This window comes from Epinephelus fuscoguttatus, linkage group LG17, assembly GCF_011397635.1.
Source record: "Epinephelus fuscoguttatus linkage group LG17, E.fuscoguttatus.final_Chr_v1".
Lineage (NCBI taxonomy): Eukaryota > Metazoa > Chordata > Actinopteri > Perciformes > Serranidae > Epinephelus > Epinephelus fuscoguttatus.
In genome coordinates this window covers 35511097-35535132 of record NC_064768.1, presented here as the reverse complement: position 1 = coordinate 35535132, position 24036 = coordinate 35511097, and the positions used below count along the sequence as shown (strand labels likewise).

The window sequence follows — 24036 nt, the reverse complement described above, 5'->3', positions numbered from 1 at the left end:
CCCCTTTCGATGCGAAGGAGCAGCGGCTCTACTCCGAGCTCCCTCTGGATGTCGGAGCTCCTCACCCTATCTCAGGCTGAGCCCAGCCACCCCACGGAGGAAACTCATTTTGGCCGCTTGTATCTGTGATCTCATTCTTTCAGTCACTACCCAGAGCTCATGACCATAGGTGAGGGTCGGGACGTAGGTGGACCAGTAAATTGAAAGCATTCCGGCTCAGCTCCCTCTTCACCATGACAGACTGATTCAGCTCCTGCATCACTGCATAAGGCACACCAAACTGCCGATCGATCTCATGCTCGGTTCAACCCCCACTCCTGAACAAGACCCTGAATCTGATATAAAGATAAATTTGTTCGTGTGTTAAATCTAAGTGGTGGCCAACAAAAATTGAATTGCAATATGCAGAACATGCAGATCAAAATTTTCAAACAGGGAGGCTTTCAACAAATTTGTTTTCACAAATAAGTACACCTACTGTTTTAAAAAGCATTCACGATTTCTGTAAGTTGAATATGCTTTACTCTTTTGTTAAAATGACATTACATTAGGTGATCAGGTGAAGACCACATTATGACAAGTGCAAGACTTGACATTACAAGTTTAGGAATTGGTACTTGACTGTCTTGACTTGACTTGACTAACTTTTGACTTGCAAAGCAATGACTCGGTCCCACCTTTGGTAGTTACCTGGCCCACTGAGTTAGCTCAGTAGATTAGCCAGTTAGCTAGCTCATGAGCTACTGCATCTGTGTTAGGGTTAGGGTCAGAGTCTTAACACACGCTCGCCATTTATAGCATTGAAAAAATAGTTTACTGACATCCCTTCTTTACGGGTGTGAGATAAGAAGATCAATATTATTCTCATACCTGTGCATCAAGAAAGCCCACGCAGCTGGAGCCCAGATCTGTTTAGCTTAGCTTAGCTTAGCATAAAGCAAGGAAGCAGAAGGAAATGGCAAGTCTGGCTCTGTCCAAAGTGAAAAAACAACAAAAAATAAATAAAAAAAGAAAAGAAAAACCCACCAGCACCGAAAAGTTGTCTCAGAAAATAAATGAATAAAAATTAACACAGTTCATCACAGACACTATATTTTAAACGTCACCATGATGTTGTTTTTATTGTAAATATTCATCGTCTTTTTCAGGTATATTAATATTTATGATGTGTCTGCATGATAACGAGTAGATGAATAGATTAGCTAATGGGACTGGGACCTGATGCCACAGCACAAAGGATGTTTAAGAGCATCAATAACCTGCAGATCATCATTAAGGCTCATGATGCCTGAGCTCACCATGATGCAGTGTCTGATCTATCATGTATAATATTCTCCTTCAGTCCCAGTGTTTTGTCTTGTTTTGTTGTAGTTTGTATTCCTTCTCATGTGTGAACAAGACAGAACTCTTCTTGTCACAAATCTATACAAGTCTACCTCAGGTGTGATTTTGGACAGCTTGTGAACAGCGTGTCCAAAAAACAGTTTTGTATGTAATGTATATTTTTTGTTTATGAAGTGGTCTGTTCAAGTATTTATTACTTTTTCTATTTTGCTTTTTTATTGTGATGTGTGCTACCTCATTGACCTTACGCTATATTTTTTCTAGTATCTTAATGCCTGTTGTTGCTGCCGATATAATGAGACGTGCTCTACGTGAGACCAAAGTGGGGCTTTTGAAAGAAGTCTTGTTTTCAGGAAATAGCGAGACACAAAAAGACCTGATGAAAACACAGATACGATGTTCACTTGCATTATTTAAACTGACACCCATCGCCTATCTTTACCCACCAGAGCAGACACACCCACCATTTTTGAGTCTCTGACCGTTAACTGTACAGATGAAGAATGTTCTGATGAAGAATGGCCATGTTGTCTTTGGGTGTAAATCTAATCTTTACTTAGTGGGTCTACTCAGGGTTGTGCTGAACACATATTGTAGGGTTATTTAACTCAATTATTAAGTTTGTCTTTCAGTGTCATCCCAAACAAACTGTGCTGCAATACAATGGAAAATTAAAGATCTTTAAAGAATTGAAGATTTGTGTTTTATTGACCTGTTTCTTGTGTTTACGCTCTGGAATAGACCTGTGGCGATGTCGGATCAGAGATTTTTAACTGTGGAGGAATAAATAAATGGAAATATTGTTAAGTGGGCCTTCCACATATTACACATCTGTCATTATCTTAAAAAAAAAAATTAAAAAAAAGTCAAATTATAAGTTTCATCAAGAATGGCGTTTATAGGTCAGCGCAGGTGTTCACTTTATTGTGTCCACCCCCTGTCGGTGACAGTTCGGTCTGAGGGGTCTGAGGGGAGGGCAGAGGGCGTCCGCATTGTACTGCCTGGCTGCCTATTGACACAGACATGGGGAGTCTCATAAAGCTGGACACATTCAGCTAAGGGTGAGGCCGGAAGTGCTGTCATTGCCCTTCAAAATATGGTTTTACACTAATAGGAAAAAGAACTCATGAAATTGTTAAAGTTATATAATTGTAAAAACAAGCAAGTGTGGTGTGAAATAATTTAGTTTAATTTACTACTAGTTACCTTGTAAAGATGTAATAGGTAATGTAACTATTTTAATTATTTTATCAAAGTAATGACATTTATTACATTTGATTACTTTTTGATTACTTTTGTGACAAATGTTTTAACGTGGGCAATAAAGATAAAAAGTGTTGCACTTAAATTAGTTTTAGCTTTGATGACTGGCGTTGTAAATATGCCAAAAGTCAACGATCTTCTTCGACGATAATTTGCAAAGTGACAGAAATAATGTTTTTTATTTACCTGAAAGAACATCTTCAGATGTAACCAGTTTGTATCACTAACATTTTGATTAGTAACTAGAATTTAATTACAAATTGTTTCTCAGTAACTGATTACAATTTAATATTGATTTATTTTGTATTTTAATTAGGCTACAGAGCTCAATTACATGTAACTAGTTACTTCCCAACACTGATTGTATTACCTGCAACCCTCATGTTGAATACATATATATTATTAGTACACAATAAAATAAAATTGATCATCAATTATTTGCTTCAGATATATTTATTAAATGTATGTTAATAATAATAATAATAATAATAATAATAATAATAATAATAATTGAATGACAGTAATGTAATTCCTGTGGAAACTTGTTATGGTGCTGCAGCTGAAGATTAGGGTTTTAATTTTAAATTTTGGATATATTCCATATTTCCAGATAGTGAATGTTTAGACATTATAAAAATATTAGTATGCCAGATCATGATTTATTGTCCTCTCTTTTTTTTCTTCAAAACTTTATTGAAAGGTATAGAGATTCACAAAACAGCAGACATGTACTCCTTGCGTTTACACAAATATAAGTACATATTCAAATAAATAAGTAGGCCTAATAAAAGGTATCGCCGACATCATGAAAACATGATAACTTTGTTATGTGCAAAATAAAAATGAAAAAACAAACAAACAAACAGGTAGACAGAAAGAAAAACAAACAGAAACATACATATTATTCCTCCTTAAAGAAATTATTATATAATTCTAGAGTTTTCATATATATATATTTTTTTGCATTAATAAGTTTGAGGGTTCAGATATTCCTCACATTCATGCGTAAAAGCAGTAAAGTTTGGGGTGATTTTTACTATTCTACATTTGTGTAAGTTCACAACAAAGTCAAAATATGAAATTACATTTTTGCAGCTAATTTCAGTAGGCTATTATTATTAGTTTTACACAATATATAGTTTTTTAGATGAGACCAAAGGAATTTGAATATCTGCAATAATTTAATAAATGTATAAGAGATTCTGGGTCTGTGTTACAAAAATTACAGCTGTTCTCTCTGTCTGAGAATTTAGAAAAGTATGAATTAAAGTTTTATTGTTCTCAGCAAACGGGCTTTTATTTTGAAACGGGTCACCGGAAGTCGCCTCAGCCTGGCCGCCGCTGCGCAGCACCGCACAGCAGCTGCACGCGCTCACGTCCAGTGTTTGACAAAACCTCCTTGGTGTGACTGTGCGAGCAGAACGTGTGCGGCGGTAATGGCTGCCAGGGAGAGTGAGGAAGACAACAAATGAACCCCAGAGAGACGACTCACAGGTGAGAGCGCAGACATGACAACTCTGCACCCTCCTCTACATCTGCACTATTGTCTCGCGCGCTGTGGCGACTTGTCCACTCGGCTCGCAGGTGTGTTTTGGGGAATCTGGTTGGATTCTTGATGGCACACACACACGCACACATACACGCGCGCACACACATACACACGCTGGACAATAAACTGTCAATACCCAGTGCTTATCATGCGTGCCTCCTCCGTGCCCTCGCGCTAGCACCGCTCAGGAGCAGCGGACTTGTGTGAGGTTTGAATCTGAGGTGAACAGTTAGCTTGTATGTGTCGGCTGTGCTGGCGCGAGCTGGACTCTTTGTTAGCTGCTGTTAACGTGATTAGCTAACGTTAGCTAACCAACAACATCGTTAGCTGACGGTGGCCAGGCCACATAGCTGTTAGCCTGTTAGCCAATCAGCCCAGTGGATGTCTAATTAGCCCGTTAGCATGCTGGGCTATCACTCTCTCTGTCACAGGGGCAGCGTTTCGCTTCGGACTTTTTTGGGGATGTTTCTCATCACTAAATCTGCCAGTGTCAAGTGTACACCTATATTAAAATGAAGTTTTGTGATTTGTCCAGTGGGTAGCCACGTACAGGCAGGTGCTGGGGTGAGTTTGAACTGTCAGTGAATAGTTGTCCACTGTGAGTGTGGTTAAAGTGTCTTTATATTCTGCTCATGCTTATTGTTTATTATTGAAAACAGCAGTTAAGTAGTTTTAATAATTCAACTTAAAAAGACTGTCTGAATAAAAAGAGGTCCCACTCCTCATAGCCAGCAGATGTAATGTTATGTAACATGTGCCACATATATATGACATGTGCCATTGAATTGGCCAAACCAACACTCAGTGTAGTTTTTTGTGAGGCTTTTGTTTACCACAGTGTATTGAAATTATTAATGAATAATGATAACTACTATTAATGCTGTGTTTGTGTAGAAGTCAAAGTAATGCTGGAACAATTATTCAGTCACAAGGGAAACACTCAGTTTCCTGCTTGTTATATATTATATTTTTATGTGATACTCTGCTATTATCTACATTATGTGATTGCACATTGGATATCTTTGGGTTTTGGACTGTTGTTTGGATGAGACAAGCAGTTTAAAGTTGTCACCTTGCACATAATAATGAATTTACAATATAATCAGGTTAATGGGCGATGGAAATAATCAGCTCTTTCTTTCATTCAACCTTTATTTTAACTCTGAAATACACTGAGACCTCGTTTACAGTGTAGCTGAGTAAAACAATAGCACTTAGACATAGGAAAAAAAAACAAAGAGAAACTTATCTGAAAGTGGCAGCATGAAGTAAAATGGAATAAAACCATAGTTAAAAATGTAAAATAAATAAAAGCATCAGTGATGAATAAAAACTGTAGACTGTAGTTCCACAAATGTATAGACATCTGTTTTCCTTCACATTTAGTCTTAACAAAATGCTTAACTATCTTAATCAGTTGCTGGAAAACTTAAAGGGGAACACCACCTAAATTAAGAATTCCAGTATCTTATTTCCATGACCTAGGAAAGTTTGATCAATATTTGTGAGTCTCAAACTTGTGATGTCACACAGTATAAAGTCTGGAGCTGCTCCATAGACAATGAATGGGATGTTTGTTTTCTACTTTATACCCAAATGAGCTTTACTCTATCGTAGTGTCTCAATACTGAAACAGAAAATGTTCCCATATACTCAGAACACTCTCCTGGGTGCTCTCACTGTCATCTTTAACATCTTTACCAATTCGTTGTCTATGGAGCAGCTCCAGACTCAACACACTGTGACATCACAAATTTGAGTTTTAGCACACTGTTTTTAGATTTAGGAGGGAGTTGTCCAATATTTACTCATATTTTAAACTGTCTTAAGCCTTGTTTCCACTTACGTATGTGACTAGTGTCTGTAGATGCGTAAATAAACAGATGATGCATCAAGTGTCCTGTGCAAGGAAGTGCATTTCTTTCTTTACGGATGGGTAGATACCTAGAAACTAACTGTAGTCATGGTCGGAGAGGCTAATTTTGTCCGTTTTTCCACCATCCAGTATTTCGTGAAATATTTAATTAAAAAGACATATGAACGGCCGAACGAGTTGTAATGACAATCTGACTGTATATAATGTTTAACTATATTTTAGCAGAATAACACTACTCAGATTTACAGTGTGTTCAAAGTAGATAAATATTTTTAATCATACAGACTCACTTGACAATCACCAGGCAACTGAAATGAAGGACGTAGCCTGTTAGCTAGTTAGCAGCCTGTTAGCTAAGCTAGCACACTGTCATGTTTCTCCGAAATCCACAACAAGAGTTAAATCTTTTTGACATACCCAAAGCAAATTTGTGACCGAAATATTGTGGAGGGGAGGAATTTTGCAGGCACATTACGAGGCGTTCAACCATACGAATAACACACATGAATCTTGAAAATGGACGTAGTTCTCTTTTAATAGAATACCTGGTTATGAAAGCGATCATTAGTTGCAGCCCTGGAGCTATTTTCTGCTCTGGCAGGTGGATGTGGATTATGTAACTACATAATAAAGAGGAGTGTAACTGTTGGCATGTCTTGACCTCGTCTTGTAAGGTGTGTCCTTTCCACACTTCCCAGTTTCAATGTAAACTGCTTGTCGTACATCAGCGTATAAGCCTCAGTGGCACAGCGATGTCTGGGATGCTTTACATGTTGGTGTGAGGTGCAGGTGCAGGGACATGCAGTCATAAACACCTCTACATGGTAACATAATAACGCTGTAACTGACACCAATTTGTGAAACGTGGTGTCAGTTTCACTGTGGTGTGATGGAGATGTGTGAGGGGTTTGTGTGGTGGTCATCTTGGACACGCTGCTCTGTAAAGGTGCTTAAAGTCTGCAGGAGGTGTGTGTAGGTTTCCTCATTGTGTTCTTTCAGTGGGTGAGTTTCCTGCTGCTCTTTCATAATGTGCTCTGCCATCACACTGAATGATAATAAGAGATGCTGTTGTGTTTATTAGTTAAAAAAAAAGATGTGTTTTTGCTCCAGGGACCCAGAACACATGTCAAGGATCTATTAAAATACCACCCACCTTCTTCCCCCAGGATGCCAGTCAAGTGTGCAGTGTTGGGGAGCAGCTTGGTCTGTTTGTTTTAATATTCAGATGTACTGAGGAGTTTGATTACAGGCCAGGAAAGTTATTGGGATTTTAATAGAGAGTGTGTGGCTCAAGAAAAAGGGAAATTTATTTTGTGGCTGGGGGAAGATGTCAGGTTTACTAGTCCACAAGAGGGAGCAAAAGGAGAATAATGTTGGCTTTCAAGGGTGATTTCCAGTATGTCATTGCTGGGGACTGTAGAGTCTGGTGAAATGCCAAATACACTGAATGACACATTCCCTTAGAAAAGATGTGAGGCTGCCTGCTAACAAGTCATGTCCAGACAGCAGACGTGAGTCCTGTGCTGTATCATAGGACACTGGTGTTAACAACAGTTAAATTTGGGGTTCGTAAAGTAGTTGAAATTGAGCCAAATTCATTCTATGATAAACTGCATATATCAGAAGATCATTCTCAGTAACTAAATCTTATTTTTAATTTACACATCCTTTAAAACAGAACAGCTCACTTGATAAAAACGAACCAGTGACATTCATTCATTCATTATCCTTATCTGCGTATCCTAGCACTGGGTCATGGGAGACCTGGAGCCTATCCCAGCTGACATTGTGTGAGAGGCAGAGTACACCCTGGACAGGTCAGCAGACTATCACAGGGCTGACACATAGAGACAGACAACCATTGACACTCACATTCACACCTAGGGACAGTTTAGAGTCACCAGTTAACCTAACCTCATCTCCATTCTGAAACACACACACGCACCTCTCTCGTTCAGCCTAGCGAGAACACATCCAGCCAGTGCAAATGTGTTTGAAGCTCGTACATACTGTCTGTGCTAGTGTGTATGTGTGTGCTTGATCAGAACTGCTGGTTAGTCTTGCATGCCAGTCCAAACTCCTCCCATTTTCCTCTGAGTATCTTCATCATATCTTTAACCCACTGGTGTTTCTCATGCTGATGTCTGAGTGTAGCAGCACTTAATCGACTAGTTGGGTCTGGCACCAGACTGACACCTATCCCTAATGATCACTGTGCTAAGAAATAGGCTACCTGACAAAAGTCTGAATCAGTCTGTACATTTATTAGGACTGAAAATATGTTAAACGCTGTGTCCACTGTTGGCAGCGTCATCAAAGAGGCTGCGGCAAACGGTAATTACCGCTAAGCCCGACAAAGTTCAAACAGCTGAGTCTAATGAGGTGCAGCAGTAACTGATGGATGATGATCTCAGGCTGCTGGAGTGGAACTTATACTGATGAAACACAAAGCTGAGTCTCAGATGTCCCAAAGTGGCCGCTGAAGCCAGGGTAAAAAATTTGTGTAGGTAACACCATAACCTTTCCTCTGGTGCTGACTGAACTTAACATAATTTAGCCCAATAACGGTTTTAAGGATAATAAAAGATGTACGTTAATTATTCATCCATCCTAAAATTGTTTGTTTAGTGTCTAACAAGTGTGAGAGCCACAGAGAAAGTTAACAGCATCTTTAAAAAGCTAAGCCCGTGTTTTCTGCCCACAGTGAGGACTAGGATGGTAAGCAGCCAGCCGAAGTACGAGCTGATCCAGGAGGTGGGGCGTGGCAGTTACGGCGTGGTCTATGAGGCAGTGGTGAAGCGCACAGGCGCCCGGGTGGCGGTGAAGAAGATCCGCTGCCATTCTCCGGAGAATGTGGAGCTCGCCCTGCGGGAGTTCTGGGCTCTCAGCAGCATCCAAAGCCAGCACCCAAACGTCATCCACCTGGAGGAGTGCATCCTGCAGCGGGACCAGCTGGCTCAGAGGATGAACCACGGCTCCAGCTCCCCACTCTACCTGGAGGTGAGGACACATCACTTGGTTGGGGACAGTGTGCTGTGGTTTAACAGTAAACCTGAGGTGATGTTGAAGAGTGAAGATGATACGTACAAGCTTTAAAACAATGTTGATGGTGCCAGCTATCGATTACTTCATTTATTAGAGTGGTGAATTGGTTTACTTCATTTGAGTGGTGTTACTGTGCTGGTGAAGAACACACTCAACACCTCCTGCAGCTACGTCACAGTAAAAGCCTTCCAGGAAAGAGAACTGATTGACTTTAAATTGTGTGCAGGAAATGTCACAGGATGTAGCTTACAGCTTTGTAGGCAGATCAGCGTCACACAAGTGGACAGGTTAGTTCTAGATTAGTAATATCCTCTATCCCCTGCTGATGGTTAACACTGTCTATGAATGGATAATAATAATATGGCTAATGTTGAGATTAGGACCTGTGGCTTTGCACACTGGACAGATCTTTCTTCTGTACGTTTTGTTTAAGCACAGGACTTTTCTTTCAGTTTAAATCCACAGAAGTAAAACTGGAATAATCCACTTGAAGCTCCTGCATGCATGTGATTATGACCATATATCGCAGCAGGAGATTTCAAAGTCTGTCAGTGTCTTTGTTTGCATTTTGGCAAATTGTCAACATTAAAGTACGCTGCATTAGCTATAACCAGTTCCTGTTGTCGTTACACCCATGGATGCACAGACAACAATCACCGGGTCATTTTGACACTGAAGAAAACGAAAGAGAAACCTGATTATTCTCAGTGAAGCTTTGGAGTGATAAGATCCAGTTAGCAGTGAAACCTCTGGACCAGAGCAGCCAGACACAATACAGACTGAAGATAATTTAGCTCTAGTTTAGTTTTCTGTTGCCTGTTTTCACTCCATCAAAACTGTCTCTGTGAGAATGGCGTCCATCATGATGATCTGATCAGTGCCCTACATACAGTATTGATTTAATCTACATTACCTAGTCCTAATGAGGCATGAAGAGTACTGTCTGACAGGGATGCACATATTGCAGTGCTGTTTAGTGTTGTGTCGCTGTTCGATTTTTTTTATTTGTAAGTTATATTTGATTTTGATATTTAAATTGATAAGTCTACTGTCTTCTAATTAGGTAAGCCAATAGTGCTAACAAGCCACTGCAACATTGACTGGCTACTCATCTTTTGTAAAGGATATGACTCACAAAATCATCATTTGCCTTGAATTCATGAAGCCAGTACATGTACAGAAACGGTTGCCATTGAATTCAATGTCTGGTTAAAATAAACATAAACACACAGAAACACATCCTCATGCATTTGTTATATCCTCCTGCTACACCAAATTTGTACAGAATTTCTAAACCGGGGTCGTGAACCGAACCGTGATGTCTGTGTACTGCAACATTAAGACCGTTTGCTTAGACCCCTGTGAAAAGCAGATCTTGTTAAAGGGGAACACCATCTATAATGATAATTACAGTATGTTGTTTCCATGGCTTCCTAACGTTCAGTCAATCAGAGAGTAAGTCTCAAACTTGTGATGTCATAGAGTGTAAAGTCTGGAGCTGCTCCATAGACAATGATGTAGCATCTTTTGCTCACACAAACCCATTCCTTTCAATGTAGATCGCATCATGCGCGCTCACAACCCAAAGCGACGTCGTAGTGGTGCGCATTCGGTGCAACGCGCTTGTTTTTTCGTCCGGTGCACAGCTCCACGGACCTGCTTCTCCCTCCGGTGTTGTGTCAGATCCCGTCCCCCTCAGGCTGTGTCTCTCCTACAGTTTCCCATGGAGCTCTGCCCCATTTGAAAGGCAAAGGAAGCCCGTATGTGGAAAGACGTCGCCTCCGAGATGTAGAATGTGTATTATAGCAGGGTATCAGCGGATCCTTGAAAAGTCTTAAAAAGTCTTAAATTCATGTATCTAAAATTAAGGCCTAAAAATGTCTTAAATTCATGAGAAATGTCTTAAATTGGTCTTAAATTCATTACTCAAAGGTCTTAAAATTGTTGTGGCAGGAATATTTAATCTGACTTTCTTTCTTTTCTTTTTTTTTTCTCGCGGTACTTTTCTGTGAGTGTCCATGCGGCATCCAATAATGGGGCGCGCTGGCGGTAGCACATACACAATGAATGGGTTCGTCGGCTCTGTGTGAAAAGGGCTTAACGGCTGCGCTGGCCACCTGGCACTCAATATGCTGCTGTAGTGGTTTGTTTTCCAGACATGTGAGTATCTTTGAGTAGTGAAAGTTATTATTTATTTCTTTTTACTTGTCGGCAGTGATTTGCTTTCCACAGAGCTCTATGTGCGAGCATTTTACTCGCATTTGCGACTATAAATAGTTTTGTGCAAGCAAAATAAATCATTCAGCACGCTGTGCGAGTACAGATTTCAACCAGCAGCAGAAACGAAAGGCGAATCCTGCTGGTTGTGGGTTGAACGGGGGTCACAGACAGGAATACCGCGGTCAAATAGCCTACGGCGGCTCCACGGCACAAAATAATGGCTTACCGGCGACAGAGAAGTCCGACTCCAGGTCCAGTAGCCTAATTTCCTTTTTCGTTGGCGTCATGACTGCCCAGTAGTACCTGGACAACTGAGCCGTGGCGGCACACAGTATGTGGCGTGTCAGAGGAGAAACGAGCCGTTCACATTTCTCTCTGTGGCAGGTAACGGTCCACAAACCTCACCGCACTTTAGGGACTGTTCTTTACTTATGAAGGGACTGTTAGGGGAGGAGGGTGGCTGGTTGATTTTTATTTCATTTATTTATTTTATTTTGATCCCCCCCTATGTTAATCACTCATTGATGCTGTTTTTGAAGTATGAATAAGTCAATAAGTAATTTATTCCACTGAAATATCATTGATGTATTATAGAAAAGTGATTTATCTTTTTATAAATGACAAAAGGCACATCTGCCTCATTTCCGCTGTGGTATCCTGCTACTACTCAGAACCGTAATACTTTCACTGGTATCCCACTTTTGGGAGTGGGGGAACACTGCTCTCTTAGAGGCCCAAAGTGTTCCCCTACTTCTTATTTTACAAATTAAGCACTGGTTATAGTACAGCGGGATCCCCCAATCATCGCTTATATTTATAGTTTTTTCGGTCTTAAATTCCATTCAAGGTGGCATTAAAAAGGTATTAAAAAGTCTTAAATTTAACTTACTGAAACCTGCAGATACCTAGAAGAGAAACACATTTCAGGACCGCTGACTTGTATCATCAGAACAGACATGTCCTGTGATTTTCAGCCTCCTTTCATATTTAATAGAATCGAAAAGTACAGCTGTCAAGATTAAGGATAGACCGATACATCGGCCGGCCGATATATCGGGCCGATATTTGAGTTTTTTACTTGTATCGGCATCGGCCGATACACACGTGGGTTCGCGGATTTATTTTTCCCTGGCACTTTTTTCATTTGAAAGTATGTGGTTAAGTTGAACAAAGCTGTTGAATCCTACTGTGTACAGTAGTTGTTGTTTTATTTATGCTTCAGCTTAAATATTTGTTTATTTTATAAAGACATTACTGGAAGATTTAAGAGCACTGAACTCTTTTTTTTTATTTGAATGTATAATAATAATAATAATAATAATATTCTACCTGTTCTACCTCAACTTTCCATCTTTTTTTTAGTATTTTTTACTGTTCAATAAATGTTTCTTATTTTAAACTTGAGACCTGTAATATTTGTTATCATTGTGTCATTTTTTTGATGTAAATTGAGGGAGCAAAAGCAGTATCGGCCCCAAATATCGGCTCAAGAAAATCGGCAGTCCATAATCGGTCATTGGCTAAGGGTGATGGAAAAAAATCGGTATCAGCATCGGCCCTAAAAAATCCATATCGGTCTATCCCTAGTCAAGATGCCCTCCGCCACAGGGAAAACCCTGCTTTATACCCTATGACATCACAAATTTAAGTTTTAGCTCTCTAGTTTTTAGATTTGGGAGAGTTGTTCATGTTTATTAATATTTTTTGATTGTCTTAGACCACAGGAATAACATGTTTGGATTTTAAAATGGCCCTTGTTCCCCTTTAACATCTTTACACTCAGTCTTTGTTGGCAAGACATCGGGCCAAACATTCCTGTCCACACGTCACAGAGACGATGGCAGCTCCGTTTGAAAAGCACCTGTTGGCTGGCTACATGTTGCCGTGTCTTAAAATAGATGAACACTTTAATTTGTTGTAATGAATTTGAAGCCTGTTTGATTTATCGTGATATCCTCTGACTTACGTTAGATTATAAGAGGGATGTTCATTGTTCCATTCACTGCTAACCACAGCTGACATGTTGCTGTTGGCAAAGATGTCTTGTCAAGATGTTTCTGTGACGATGTAGACCTGATGGTTTAAACGTGCCAGTGATTTTTCCAGTGACAGAAAGTTCATCATCAGCAGCAAGCCAGCTGTTTGTTGTGTAAACACATATTATAGTTAATAGCGTTGGAGATTACAATGATGGAGACACAAAATATCAGCATCAATATTGGCACTTGGAGTAAAAACAAAGCAGATGGATCCTGGTTTATATTCGTGTGTGTGTGTGCTGCTGCACTGGAAGTTTCTAGTTGGATCTGTATTGTCCCTGGTCTCCATGCCCCCACGGTGACATGAACGTGTTATCAGGTTGAAGGGGGGGCGACTCCCCTCCCCTGCCCTCCCCTCCCTACTCAACCTGTCTGCAGCCTGTCATGTCGCAGTGCCTCCCTGCTGTCTGGTGGCGGGCACACAGGCACTCTGCCGGTGCCTGATTATAGTCTCTCAGCGGCACGCGGGGCTATTGTCAGACCGTTCATTCAGCTTTCTGCAGTGCTTGCATTGGACACTTTCCCAGAATCCCTTTATTCCAGCTCTTTTTTATTTCTCTGTAATGTTCCAGTACGTGCTTACAGAAGAACAAACGATAATAGGGCAGAGTTATCTGACCGCACCAACTGTGGGATAATTTGAATCTATTCTTTCTGGGTAGTTCATTCTTTGGCGAGTGGCGTGTCAGACAATTTGCAGCCATTTGTTTACAGCAGGGTTTCCACTAGAAATTGTCCACTACACATATTCAGGACACATTGTTGCCTGTAAAGCAGTTTACATCAAAAGCTTTAATGTGTGGATTAGCCGGCCTCAGCTGACACGTCACACTCTTCAGTTCATCAACTCATAGTTTAACTTGTGTCACTGTCACACACCAACTGAGACTCCAGCTATTTACAGCACACACACTTCAAGTTTCCCTCACACTTCATCCTCAATTGACATTTCAAATGTGTCGATGTGTCAGTCTGCCACCAACTATAGAGCTGCTCTCAGTCGTTACATGTCAACCATTTCTAACTACATTCGTCTCTTACTCTTTAGCTGACATTTCAACTGCTTTCAGTAGTTACACATCAGCTTCTTTCACTTGTCTTCTCATCTTACTCTTCAGTGGCCCTCAACTTTATTTCAAAACTGATATTTGAACCAGAGTTTGTGTTAGGCGGCATGTGCTGGCTTTTGGTCGGTATCAGGTGTAGTTGTCTGGTGGATGAAAATATCAATGGCCAAAATGTCCAGTAGGAAACATGCCAAATGAGTTAATCAATAGCATATTAAATAGCCTGATGTTGTGTGACCTATTAGATATCCAAGACAACTTCAGTAATTTTGGATATTAATTACCAATGAATCTATTTATCCACCATAGCTGTACAGAGTGCGTTCCTGCCTCTCAGAGCACTAGGCTTGTCACGATACCAGAATTTCAGTAGTCGATACCAATACCAGTGAATTTCCATGATTCTCAATACTCATTCGGTAACACGATGAAAATAAATAAAAAAAAAAAAACCAGAAATTGAAACTTACTCACCTTGAATTATTAAAACAAGTCAGTGTGTCTGTCTTTTAAGTGTTTAGCCAGGTTTGAAGTGTTTCCTCCTTTGGTCTGGAAACTTCGGAGGCACCGTTTGCACACTGTTTTTTGCGAGTTTATAATTACCTCGATTTCATCTGCCTCAAATGCAAAATATCTCCACACAGGACTTCTACTACCCTGACTTTGGTAGTAGTGACTCCAGCACATGTGAGTTGTTGATGGTGACAACGTGTGTGTTGGCTTCGTCACGTGTACCAATTGCAGCGTGATGCTGGTATATGACAGCAAAACCTCGACATTTAAGAGGCACGTGACGAAGGCTTGCCATGGAAGGAAAGACGAGAGTCAGCCTTCAATGTCCACGTTCATATCCTTTAAAAAAAAAGTCGGGTTTAAACCGAGCTCGGGCTCGTAATTACAGTTAAAGGGACGGACCAGGCTCGGATAGAACATGCACTTTGTAAGCTCGGGTGGGGTCGGGCTGGATTTTTTGGGCCCGATCTAAGCTCTAGCACTTGTCAAAGCCATTGTTTCTAGCAAAGACTATGGAGAACAGGCGTTCTTCTTCGGTGCTCATCCTTGGCACAGACTGATGGGCGTATACTGCCCCCGTCAGTTCCGACAGGAATCGACATGGATTGCTGAGGGCAAAGTTGTGTCCGGTACTTACAGTACCGAAAAAAACCCCCCCAGGTACTGACGTTTTTTTGCGTGTTGGCATTGACTTGGTACCGAAGTATTGGTTCTCATGACAACCCTACAGAGCACACACCACATCCACAGCAGTCATGGTCTTCCTTAGTATGCTTGGTGTAGGTAGGTAATGCCGTCACAGATCACGTTCTCCAAGAAGATCTCCAACATGGGTCTTCTTGTAGAACAGACGGCAGATACAATCTGCAGCAATAGTTTTAGTGTCTGGTCTATTTTTTTTTTTTTTTTGCCAGCCACAAGAAAATTTGGCAGGAAAGCACGGTGATAATGTTTGATGAACGAGCCTGTAAAAAACATTTGAGGGAGGGGGAACCAGGCAGGCACTGCTTACCAAAATCACCACTGTTTGCTGTAGATGAGATTAGATTATTCTAAACTGATAGCCCGTGGTGTAAAGGCTGTTAAGGTTGAAGGTACCTGTGAACAGCAGCGGTGGAGTAGCGCCCTACTGACGTCAATTCAAAACTCAGATGTTGCCAGCCAGCCGTCGCACTGGTGCTTGCAGTCTGAAAGCACATTTACTCTTCAGCTGATGTGCTTCTATTTTAATTGGAATTGGTATTTTAATTTATTTTTTAATTGTGTTTCAAATTCCACTTCAACTTCTTGCATTATTTTAACTTTTCAAATTTTCCAAATGAACATATTCTGCTGCGAGCACACTAAAATTCTCCTCAGAAAATGTATCTGTCAGTAGTCTACATTTTCATTTAACAAACCTGTAGCTTTTTCTGTGTTAAATACAAAACACCATCTATCATATTACACGACGACATCCCATTTAATCTTAATTTGATGTAAGATGGATGAAACCTCACAGGTCTGGGGTCCGCTGTCAGAATGGGAGACTAAATGAACTCACTTTCTGCAGCAGGCATAAAGGATGAGAGGCCTCTCGCGCAGCTTTGATTTAAAAAATGGCCCATAAAGGAAGGTGGGAGACAACACGTTATGAATACAAAGCCAGAGCAACCTTGCTTGTTTAGTTATGAGTGACATTTTCTCCTCCACACACTGTGGAGCTGTTTCCCGCTGTATCAATAATCATCTAAGCTACACCAGACCTAAGTGATATAATCATTTTTGTTCTGCTGGTCGCAGCTTTGTCTGTTGGGGTTTGAGGTAGTGCTTATCTTTGTTGTTACTTCCTGCAAGTACAGATGTCAGACATGTTACTTACTACATGTGGCTTACTTTTATTTTATCTCATGTGCTAAGTGTTTACTGTGATCACAGCGCTGCTGTCTTCATTAGCAGCATGATTTTTTTGCGCCTTTCTATATGTCAAATAGATGTACAGCAGACACAGAAGTGCAAATTTACTATATTTCAGCTCTAGAAGCAGCTCTAGTAGTAGGACATCAGGAAAGCTTGAAAATGTCCTGCTTACACTGTTAATCATAATGTTTTTGGCCTCAGTAATTGATGCAAAAAAATGTGATCTCTGCCTGTCTGTGCATGTGCAGCATGCAGAGGCTAACTGTCCCTCAGTCATCACCTGTGGTCTCTTGTTGACTCTCTTTTTCTGTCATTCTACTGCAGCTGGTGGAGACGTCTCTGAAAGGCGAGATCACATTCGACCCGTGCTGTGCCTATTACTTGTGGTTCGTTATGGACTTCTGTGACGGGGGCGACATGAACGCCTACCTGCTGTCCCGCAAACCGAGCCGCAAGACCAACACCAGCTTCATGCTGCAGCTGGGCAGCGCCCTGGCCTTCCTGCACCGAAACCAGATCATACACCGTGACCTCAAACCAGACAACATCCTCATCTCCCAGGCCTGCACGCCGGCCGGCTCGACCGAGCCCACCCTCAAAGTGGCCGACTTCGGCCTGAGCAAGGTCTGCTCCACCTCTGGGCTCAACCCCGAGGAGCCGGCCAGCGTCAACAAGTGCTTCCTGTCCACAGCGTGTGGAACAGACTTCTACATGGCCCCGGAGGTCTGGGAGGGTCACTACACGGCCAAAGCGGATATCTTCGCCTTGGGGGTGATTATCTGGGCCATGGTGGAGCGCATCACCTTTGTGGACGTGGAGACTCAGAAGGAGCTGCTGGGGAGCTACGTGCAGCAGGGCTCAGAGATTGTACCCTTAGGGGAGGCCCTGTTAGAGAACCCAAAGATGGAGCTGCTGATCCCTGCCAGGAAAAAGAGCATGAACAGCCACATGAAGCAGCTGATCAGGGAGATGCTGTCGGCCAACCCTCAGGAACGGCCCGACGCCTTTGAACTGGAGCTCAGACTGGTTCGTATCGCCTGCAGAGAGCTGGACTGGGACACGTGATGGACGAGCAAATGGCACCACAGACTCAGCCGGTCAAGCACATGTACACATCTCATCAGCTACTGTTCACTTAGATCACATAACGGGACTATTGTTTTTTAACGTGGGAACAATAATTAGAATAACCATTGTCTGTATCATGGCTTAACTTTATCCACTGTCCAAGCACATGCAGTCCTCTGCGAGCTGTGTCTTTATATTGGAGGGGAGAGGTGTGACACCCACCGCTGCTGCTGCTGCTCCAAATTGCAGCTTAGTCTCAGGCTAATCACATCACAGCTTCCACTTCCTCCTTACAGAATCACTCGAGTGTGCTGGAAGAGCAGAATGACCCCCAAAGTCCTGGATTCAATTAGAAGAGAAAGTCAAAGTGACGGTGACACAGTTTGTCTACAAATACCATCTTGGACTCGGTGCTAATTGTTACTAAATGCAATATGAGACATTATCCTGTGATCATGACAGCGTACATTTATCCAAAGGGCCAAGATTAAAACACAGTCACCTCAGTGTTAAAAGGCTTCGACAGAACCTGACTGACAAACTGATTTCAGCCTGGTACGTGACCACCAGCATTAATCTTTTCAATATTTACATCAAGATTCGATTCTATTTTTGGCATCAATTGCAGGAATGCCCTTAACGCTCAGGTAATAAAAACATACAGCATGATGGTATTTGTAGACAAACATCTCGTGGTCAGTTTTGCTCAGTCGTCTCGGAGGGGAAAAATACCAGACTTTGGTGCTTAAAGATAACTTTTTTTCTGTGGGCTGCTTCGTTGGTTGTGTGGGTGGGGGACATTTTATCAGTTAGTGACCAACCAGCGGGTGCTTGTTGGCTTTTTTCCTCTTCTTGCCCATTACAGACTTAAAGATAAGTCGACTGATCCCAGACACACCCCTAACCAATATACCAGAATGTATAACGAGCAAGACCGGTCACCTTTGTTTGTATAGAGCCTTAAACGCAAACACTTCATTTTCATTGCAGAGTGCTTCACACAGTTAATTAGGAGTAGAGCTTAAAGGATAATTCTGGTTTATTACAGCTTGGTACTGTTCCTGTTTGTAGTAACGACATCATACTGACACAGTTAGTCGACCCCTCACTGAGCCCTGCACCCTTTAGTCCCTGTTGCTGTGCCTAAAATAATATTTTAGTAGTGGTGGCAGATTTACCAACAGAAAAAAATATTTTTTGCGGGCAGTGTTGGTCAAAATCAAAAGATTATTTCCTATGAACGAGATAATAGCTAGATTATCTGTCTAGATGAACTTTTAGGCTTAATCAGGCACTTTTTAAAGTGGGAACGTTGTGCAGAGTGAAGCGCTTAGTGCACCGCACAAAGGGCACCGAATGTTCAGCCAAATGCAGTTAACTAACTACAAATGTCCACTGTAAAGCATAATGGAACTGTGCAGTGGCGCCAGCACGATTGTATTTTATACGCACTAGAACTGCGCAACATTTAGGTCCCCATGTGTGCACATACTCCTCAGCGAACAAGTGAGCGTGAAAGAGAAGGAGAGATTAGGCTCGTTTGAGATGAACTGCGCCTCGCCTGGAAAGTAGACGAGAGCAGACAAAAAGCTGCGGTGAAGTCGGATGGTTTCCCGACAGTTTCCAGCAACCTTCAGTCCCTACAGGAAGTCACAGAAACACTCACATCCTTTCAGATCTGATGCTGATTATCAAAAATGTTAAGTTATTAATGCCTTACAGGTGATCTGTAATTTATGTTCATGATTCAACCTCCATTTTACATGAATTCCCATGTAAATCAGCATCATATCAGTTTGCTGCTGCAGAGCAGACCTGTCCCCTCAACTACAGGCTAAACTGTGTCTGACTATAAGGTTAAAAATACAAGACAACAGCTATCATTAAAGATCAGTCAGATATAATCAGGGCTGTACAGATGTTATTTTAAGAATCCTCACATCCCACTGACCACAAGTCTCTGTGGTGTTAAATACTTCAATAATTAAAACAGCCCAATGTTAATATACAGTAGACTTCAGTTTATGGTGAATGACGATGTTTTCAGTTGTTACAGAATAAACCTTCAAATCAGACAAATCTAAATCCCTAAAATTCAACAAAGATTAAAAAAAAGTTTATCTACCACATCATCTTATTGAGTCAACATCTAAACCAATCAGCTGTTAGATCAAGTTAGAGTCAGGCTTTTTCCATCATGCCTTGGGTCTCGCAGTTGGTGGAGAGCAACTGCAGCGCCTGGCTCTAAAAACAGAGGCCGCCTCACTCCCGCTAGATTATCACTGTCCAGTTTTGTAAGACGTCAGAGGAAGTCGGGATGAAGTCGGACACCAAACTAATCAGCATGCACTGTGCGGCGATTGCCAGGGATCGAACAAGCCTATTAATTCATGTCTTTTTGCACTAACATTACTGATAGAACGCCACCATAACACTTTGATGAGCATACTCTGCAGAGTTCAAATACCAGCAAACAGGTTGAGTTCACACAATCACTATTAGCTCTTATACTGTAGCAACAACGTTCTGATTAATGGTGGATCGCCGAAATAATACATCCTTTATGAGGAAAATATTAAAAGACCTTGGAATCATCATTCTGCATGCTCACTCTGAAAACAGTCTGATTAAGCCTAGAGGTTTATCTCTCAGGTAGGAGTTAACATCCTGTACGTAGGAGATAATTTGTCCTTTATTAGGAGATAACATCTCATATGTAGGAGATCATATCTCCCATGAAGGAGATCAACATTGGCCTTAAAATCATTGGTAATTTTTGAAACATTTGATCCTTAATTTCAGACAGAGCCAAAACCACAGTGTCACTTTTGGGGAGTTGACTGTCTTGAGCTGGCTTTACAACCTGTCTGATAGCATCACTCGGCCACTGGACTTCATTTTGTAGCAATGTTGCTCCCAGATCTTAGCAATTATTTTTGGTGAGTACAATGTAAGAATGTCTCAAACTATGAACATAAAACCTAAGTTGAAATAAACCAGAATCATCCTTGAACAAGCAAACTACAATGAAGCCTACATTTAAAAGACTTTGTGGAGTGACTCCCCCACATGTGGCGAACAAATCTACTCTTGAGAGCAATCCTTACGTTGCCTAAACATAGATTTAATTATCTGAACGATGAGCTGCTTGTATTACAACAACAGTGACATGAATATTCACGTCAGAGTCCATTTAGACCTGAATGAGGGGAAAGGGAGAGGGATTCAGTGACTCTCACTGAAAGCACTTTTATTTTGTTGTTTATATTTATTCCTCATAACTACCTACTGCATTATATGGAGGAGCTCTGTGAGGCTGGATTCAGTGTGATAACTGCGTTGGTATTTGTTTACCAGGCGAACACAATGTCAGCCAACAGTCTACTTATGCATGCAGTGCCTCTCACCTTCAGGGAAGATGCGAGAGAAGACACCAGCACACACAATCCTCCATGAGCCAGAGGATCTCTGCTTTTTTTTTTTTTTTTTTGATACATAATACTGTTGTGTTTAACTTGATCTCCTCTCACTGTGTCACTGCTCCTCGTTTCCTTTGGCTCTGGATCTTACAGTAATCCCTTTCTTCATGCTTCCGACAGGCTAATTCTAAGCCTATTAAGTTGTTGCAGCACTTGGCAGAGGATCATACTCGGGACCCCTTTTTGCCTTTCAGGTCATACATAATTTGTGCACTTTTACAAATTTTACAGGAACCTGTAAAACCAAACAATCCTGGCTCCTTCGTTGCTCTCAAACTCTGGCGGAAAATCAAATTTTCTTTGACCTGCTGCCAACAGTTATCCACTCGATGGCCTTCAAATCTCCCCTTAGCTGTAATAGATTTTCCTGTCATGATTAAGATTTGCCTTATTTCTGCAATTCACCGTTTTCTCTTTGACACTAGAGTGGCCTCATTGACACTGCACTCAAACACAGAATTGGCAGAAGTTGTGCTTGAGGTGCACTGCGTTTCACTGACTCTATGCGTGGTGCTTTGGTATGAACAGAAATACCACAAATCAGTATTAAAATTCCTGTCTGTTGCAGGACGTCTATGCTGCTTTGGACAATGTTGCTGTGCTTCAAGAATGTGGTATTTGTGGCTTTCTGTTCACAAGCAGCAAAGTTTGGACTCAAAGTAGGTCAGCCATATCCTCAGAGCTCTAAGCAGAGCAGAGGATGATGGGTAGAGTCATTTCCGGCCACATTTCTTCCCTCAACCTTTCTAGACAAAAGGACGGGGGTGGGGGACAGTTGGCTTCCTGTGAGGTTTGAGACATTTGCCAAACAGATACAAGGTCTAGGGTATTTAGAGATTTCACTCTTTGATTTGTTGTATTCCTTTGCACATGTGTAAATACTGTATAGGATCAACAGGGGACGAACAAGTTTGATGTACATTTGATGGATGTGCTCTGTTTTCAAGAGCCCGACTTGTTTGACATGTAAATTGCTGTGATGGATTCAATTTTACTTCAGCTCTTAATTCAGCTTCTGTTTACTTCAGTCATGAACAAGATGTGATATATTTACAGGTTAATACTGTTGGTGTGCTAGTGATAACTGTATGTTTTTCATTTGCCTATTGTTTGTGATTTTGTGTAAGCAAAGCTGGGTCAACTCCAATCGTCTCTTCTGTCTGGTACCAGGTTATTTGGAAATGGAACGGTCGTCTTGTATGGAATTCTGGGATATCAATCAAACCTCCCCACCGTACAATGTACCACCACACTGCTTCGCTGTCTCCCTGAATTCGGACATTTTAGTCACCGAGTGGCTCGTTAAATTTGTCACGAAAAGAATGTTAAGAATGAGAACTCATGGATGGTTGGAAATCTTTTTCGGCGTTCTGGTTGGAGAGAAATCAACATTTGGCAGGTTCAGATTCACAAGGAACATGACAGATGCTCACCCAAGGGACTATACTATACTAGGGACATTTCTAGGGCCTCCCTAGTATAGTGGTTAGAGCACTCATCTTCATGCAGAAGGTCCCGGGCTCGAATCCTGCTGGGGTTGACCTCAGCAAAGGCATGCTGCCCCACCGCCGAATCAAATGGGATCAGATTAATCTGAGCCAAGTCCTCAACGAGGGCGCAGACGTAGCGGTAAAAGCAGATTCATACTAGGGATGTTCGTGGCGACTCAAGTCCCTGTCAACTGAACAAAAATTTTAATTACGACGAGTCGACTAGTCTGAAAAAAAGAAAACTTTAGCATACAACATATTCCATTAACTTCCCGAAGCCTTTACCTTCAACAGTGTTCAGTGGAAGCATATCTTGCGAGGTCATTGTTGTGATGAGCTGCATTACCGTCTCAGACTGAGTGGGATCGCAGCGTCTCTGGGTATAAGATGCCAAATTGGTCTGAGTCTGCATCGTCTGTTTGTATTGACTGTTATGGCAGAACCCTTTTTAGTTACCTGATTTTCTTCACCTAATAGGCCATTAAGAAGATCGTCTACCCATCAGTGAGTTCGGATTGTCAACATTCTTGCTGTAGTTATTCTCATTAGCCACTCAGCGACCGAAATATTTAAGTTCCAGGATATACCGATGCAGGACTGTGATACCCAATATGAGTCCTGGATCAGGGCTACACTGTGTTAGATAAAGACCACACCTGGATTTATTTCAAATAATTAGGGTTGGGTTCAGACAGAGACGGAAGATAAGCTGTATGTGTGAGAGTGAGACTACTTCTGCAGCTTGTTCAAAAATCACATTTTAGTTATTACAGAAAGTACCCAAAAAGGTACCAGTATTAAATTCCAGGTACCTTTATTGGTTAGAATGTGAGTGGCACCCAACCCTACAGACGATGGATCCGAACACACAGCCAAGCAAACTTCTCCTCTCACACTTTTGTATGGACAATTTTTGGTCTTATGTCATTGTAACATATTTTGAAGAGATTAAATGAAGTTTATCAAAAGTTGCGTGAACACCTGTCAATCACTGTTGAATTGATTTTTAATAAAATGAATTCAAATAACTGAATTGCCGAAGGAATGCAGCATGCAAATGCTTTACAACTGACCATTTCCTCCGCAGCTCATTTTCTCCGGCCCTGTGCCGCAGCGCAGGTAATTGCTGTAATTCATTTCACCTGATGGCCTCTGCATTAAGAAGCTGCCAGCTCAGTTGGCTG

General features: G+C 41.4%; 1 protein-coding gene across 1 annotated transcript; it reads left to right on the top strand.

Moving 5' to 3' along the window:
- The first annotated feature begins 3961 nt into the window (after positions 1-3961).
- pdik1l (PDLIM1 interacting kinase 1 like) lies at positions 3962-17883 on the top strand. The gene is made up of 3 exons (XM_049602425.1): positions 3962-4101; positions 8737-9032; positions 17140-17883. Exons 2-3 carry the CDS (start codon positions 8748-8750, stop codon positions 17878-17880), a joined length of 1026 nt encoding a protein of 341 aa, XP_049458382.1. The 5' UTR covers positions 3962-4101; positions 8737-8747; the 3' UTR covers positions 17881-17883.
- The last annotated feature ends 6153 nt before the right edge of the window (positions 17884-24036 follow it).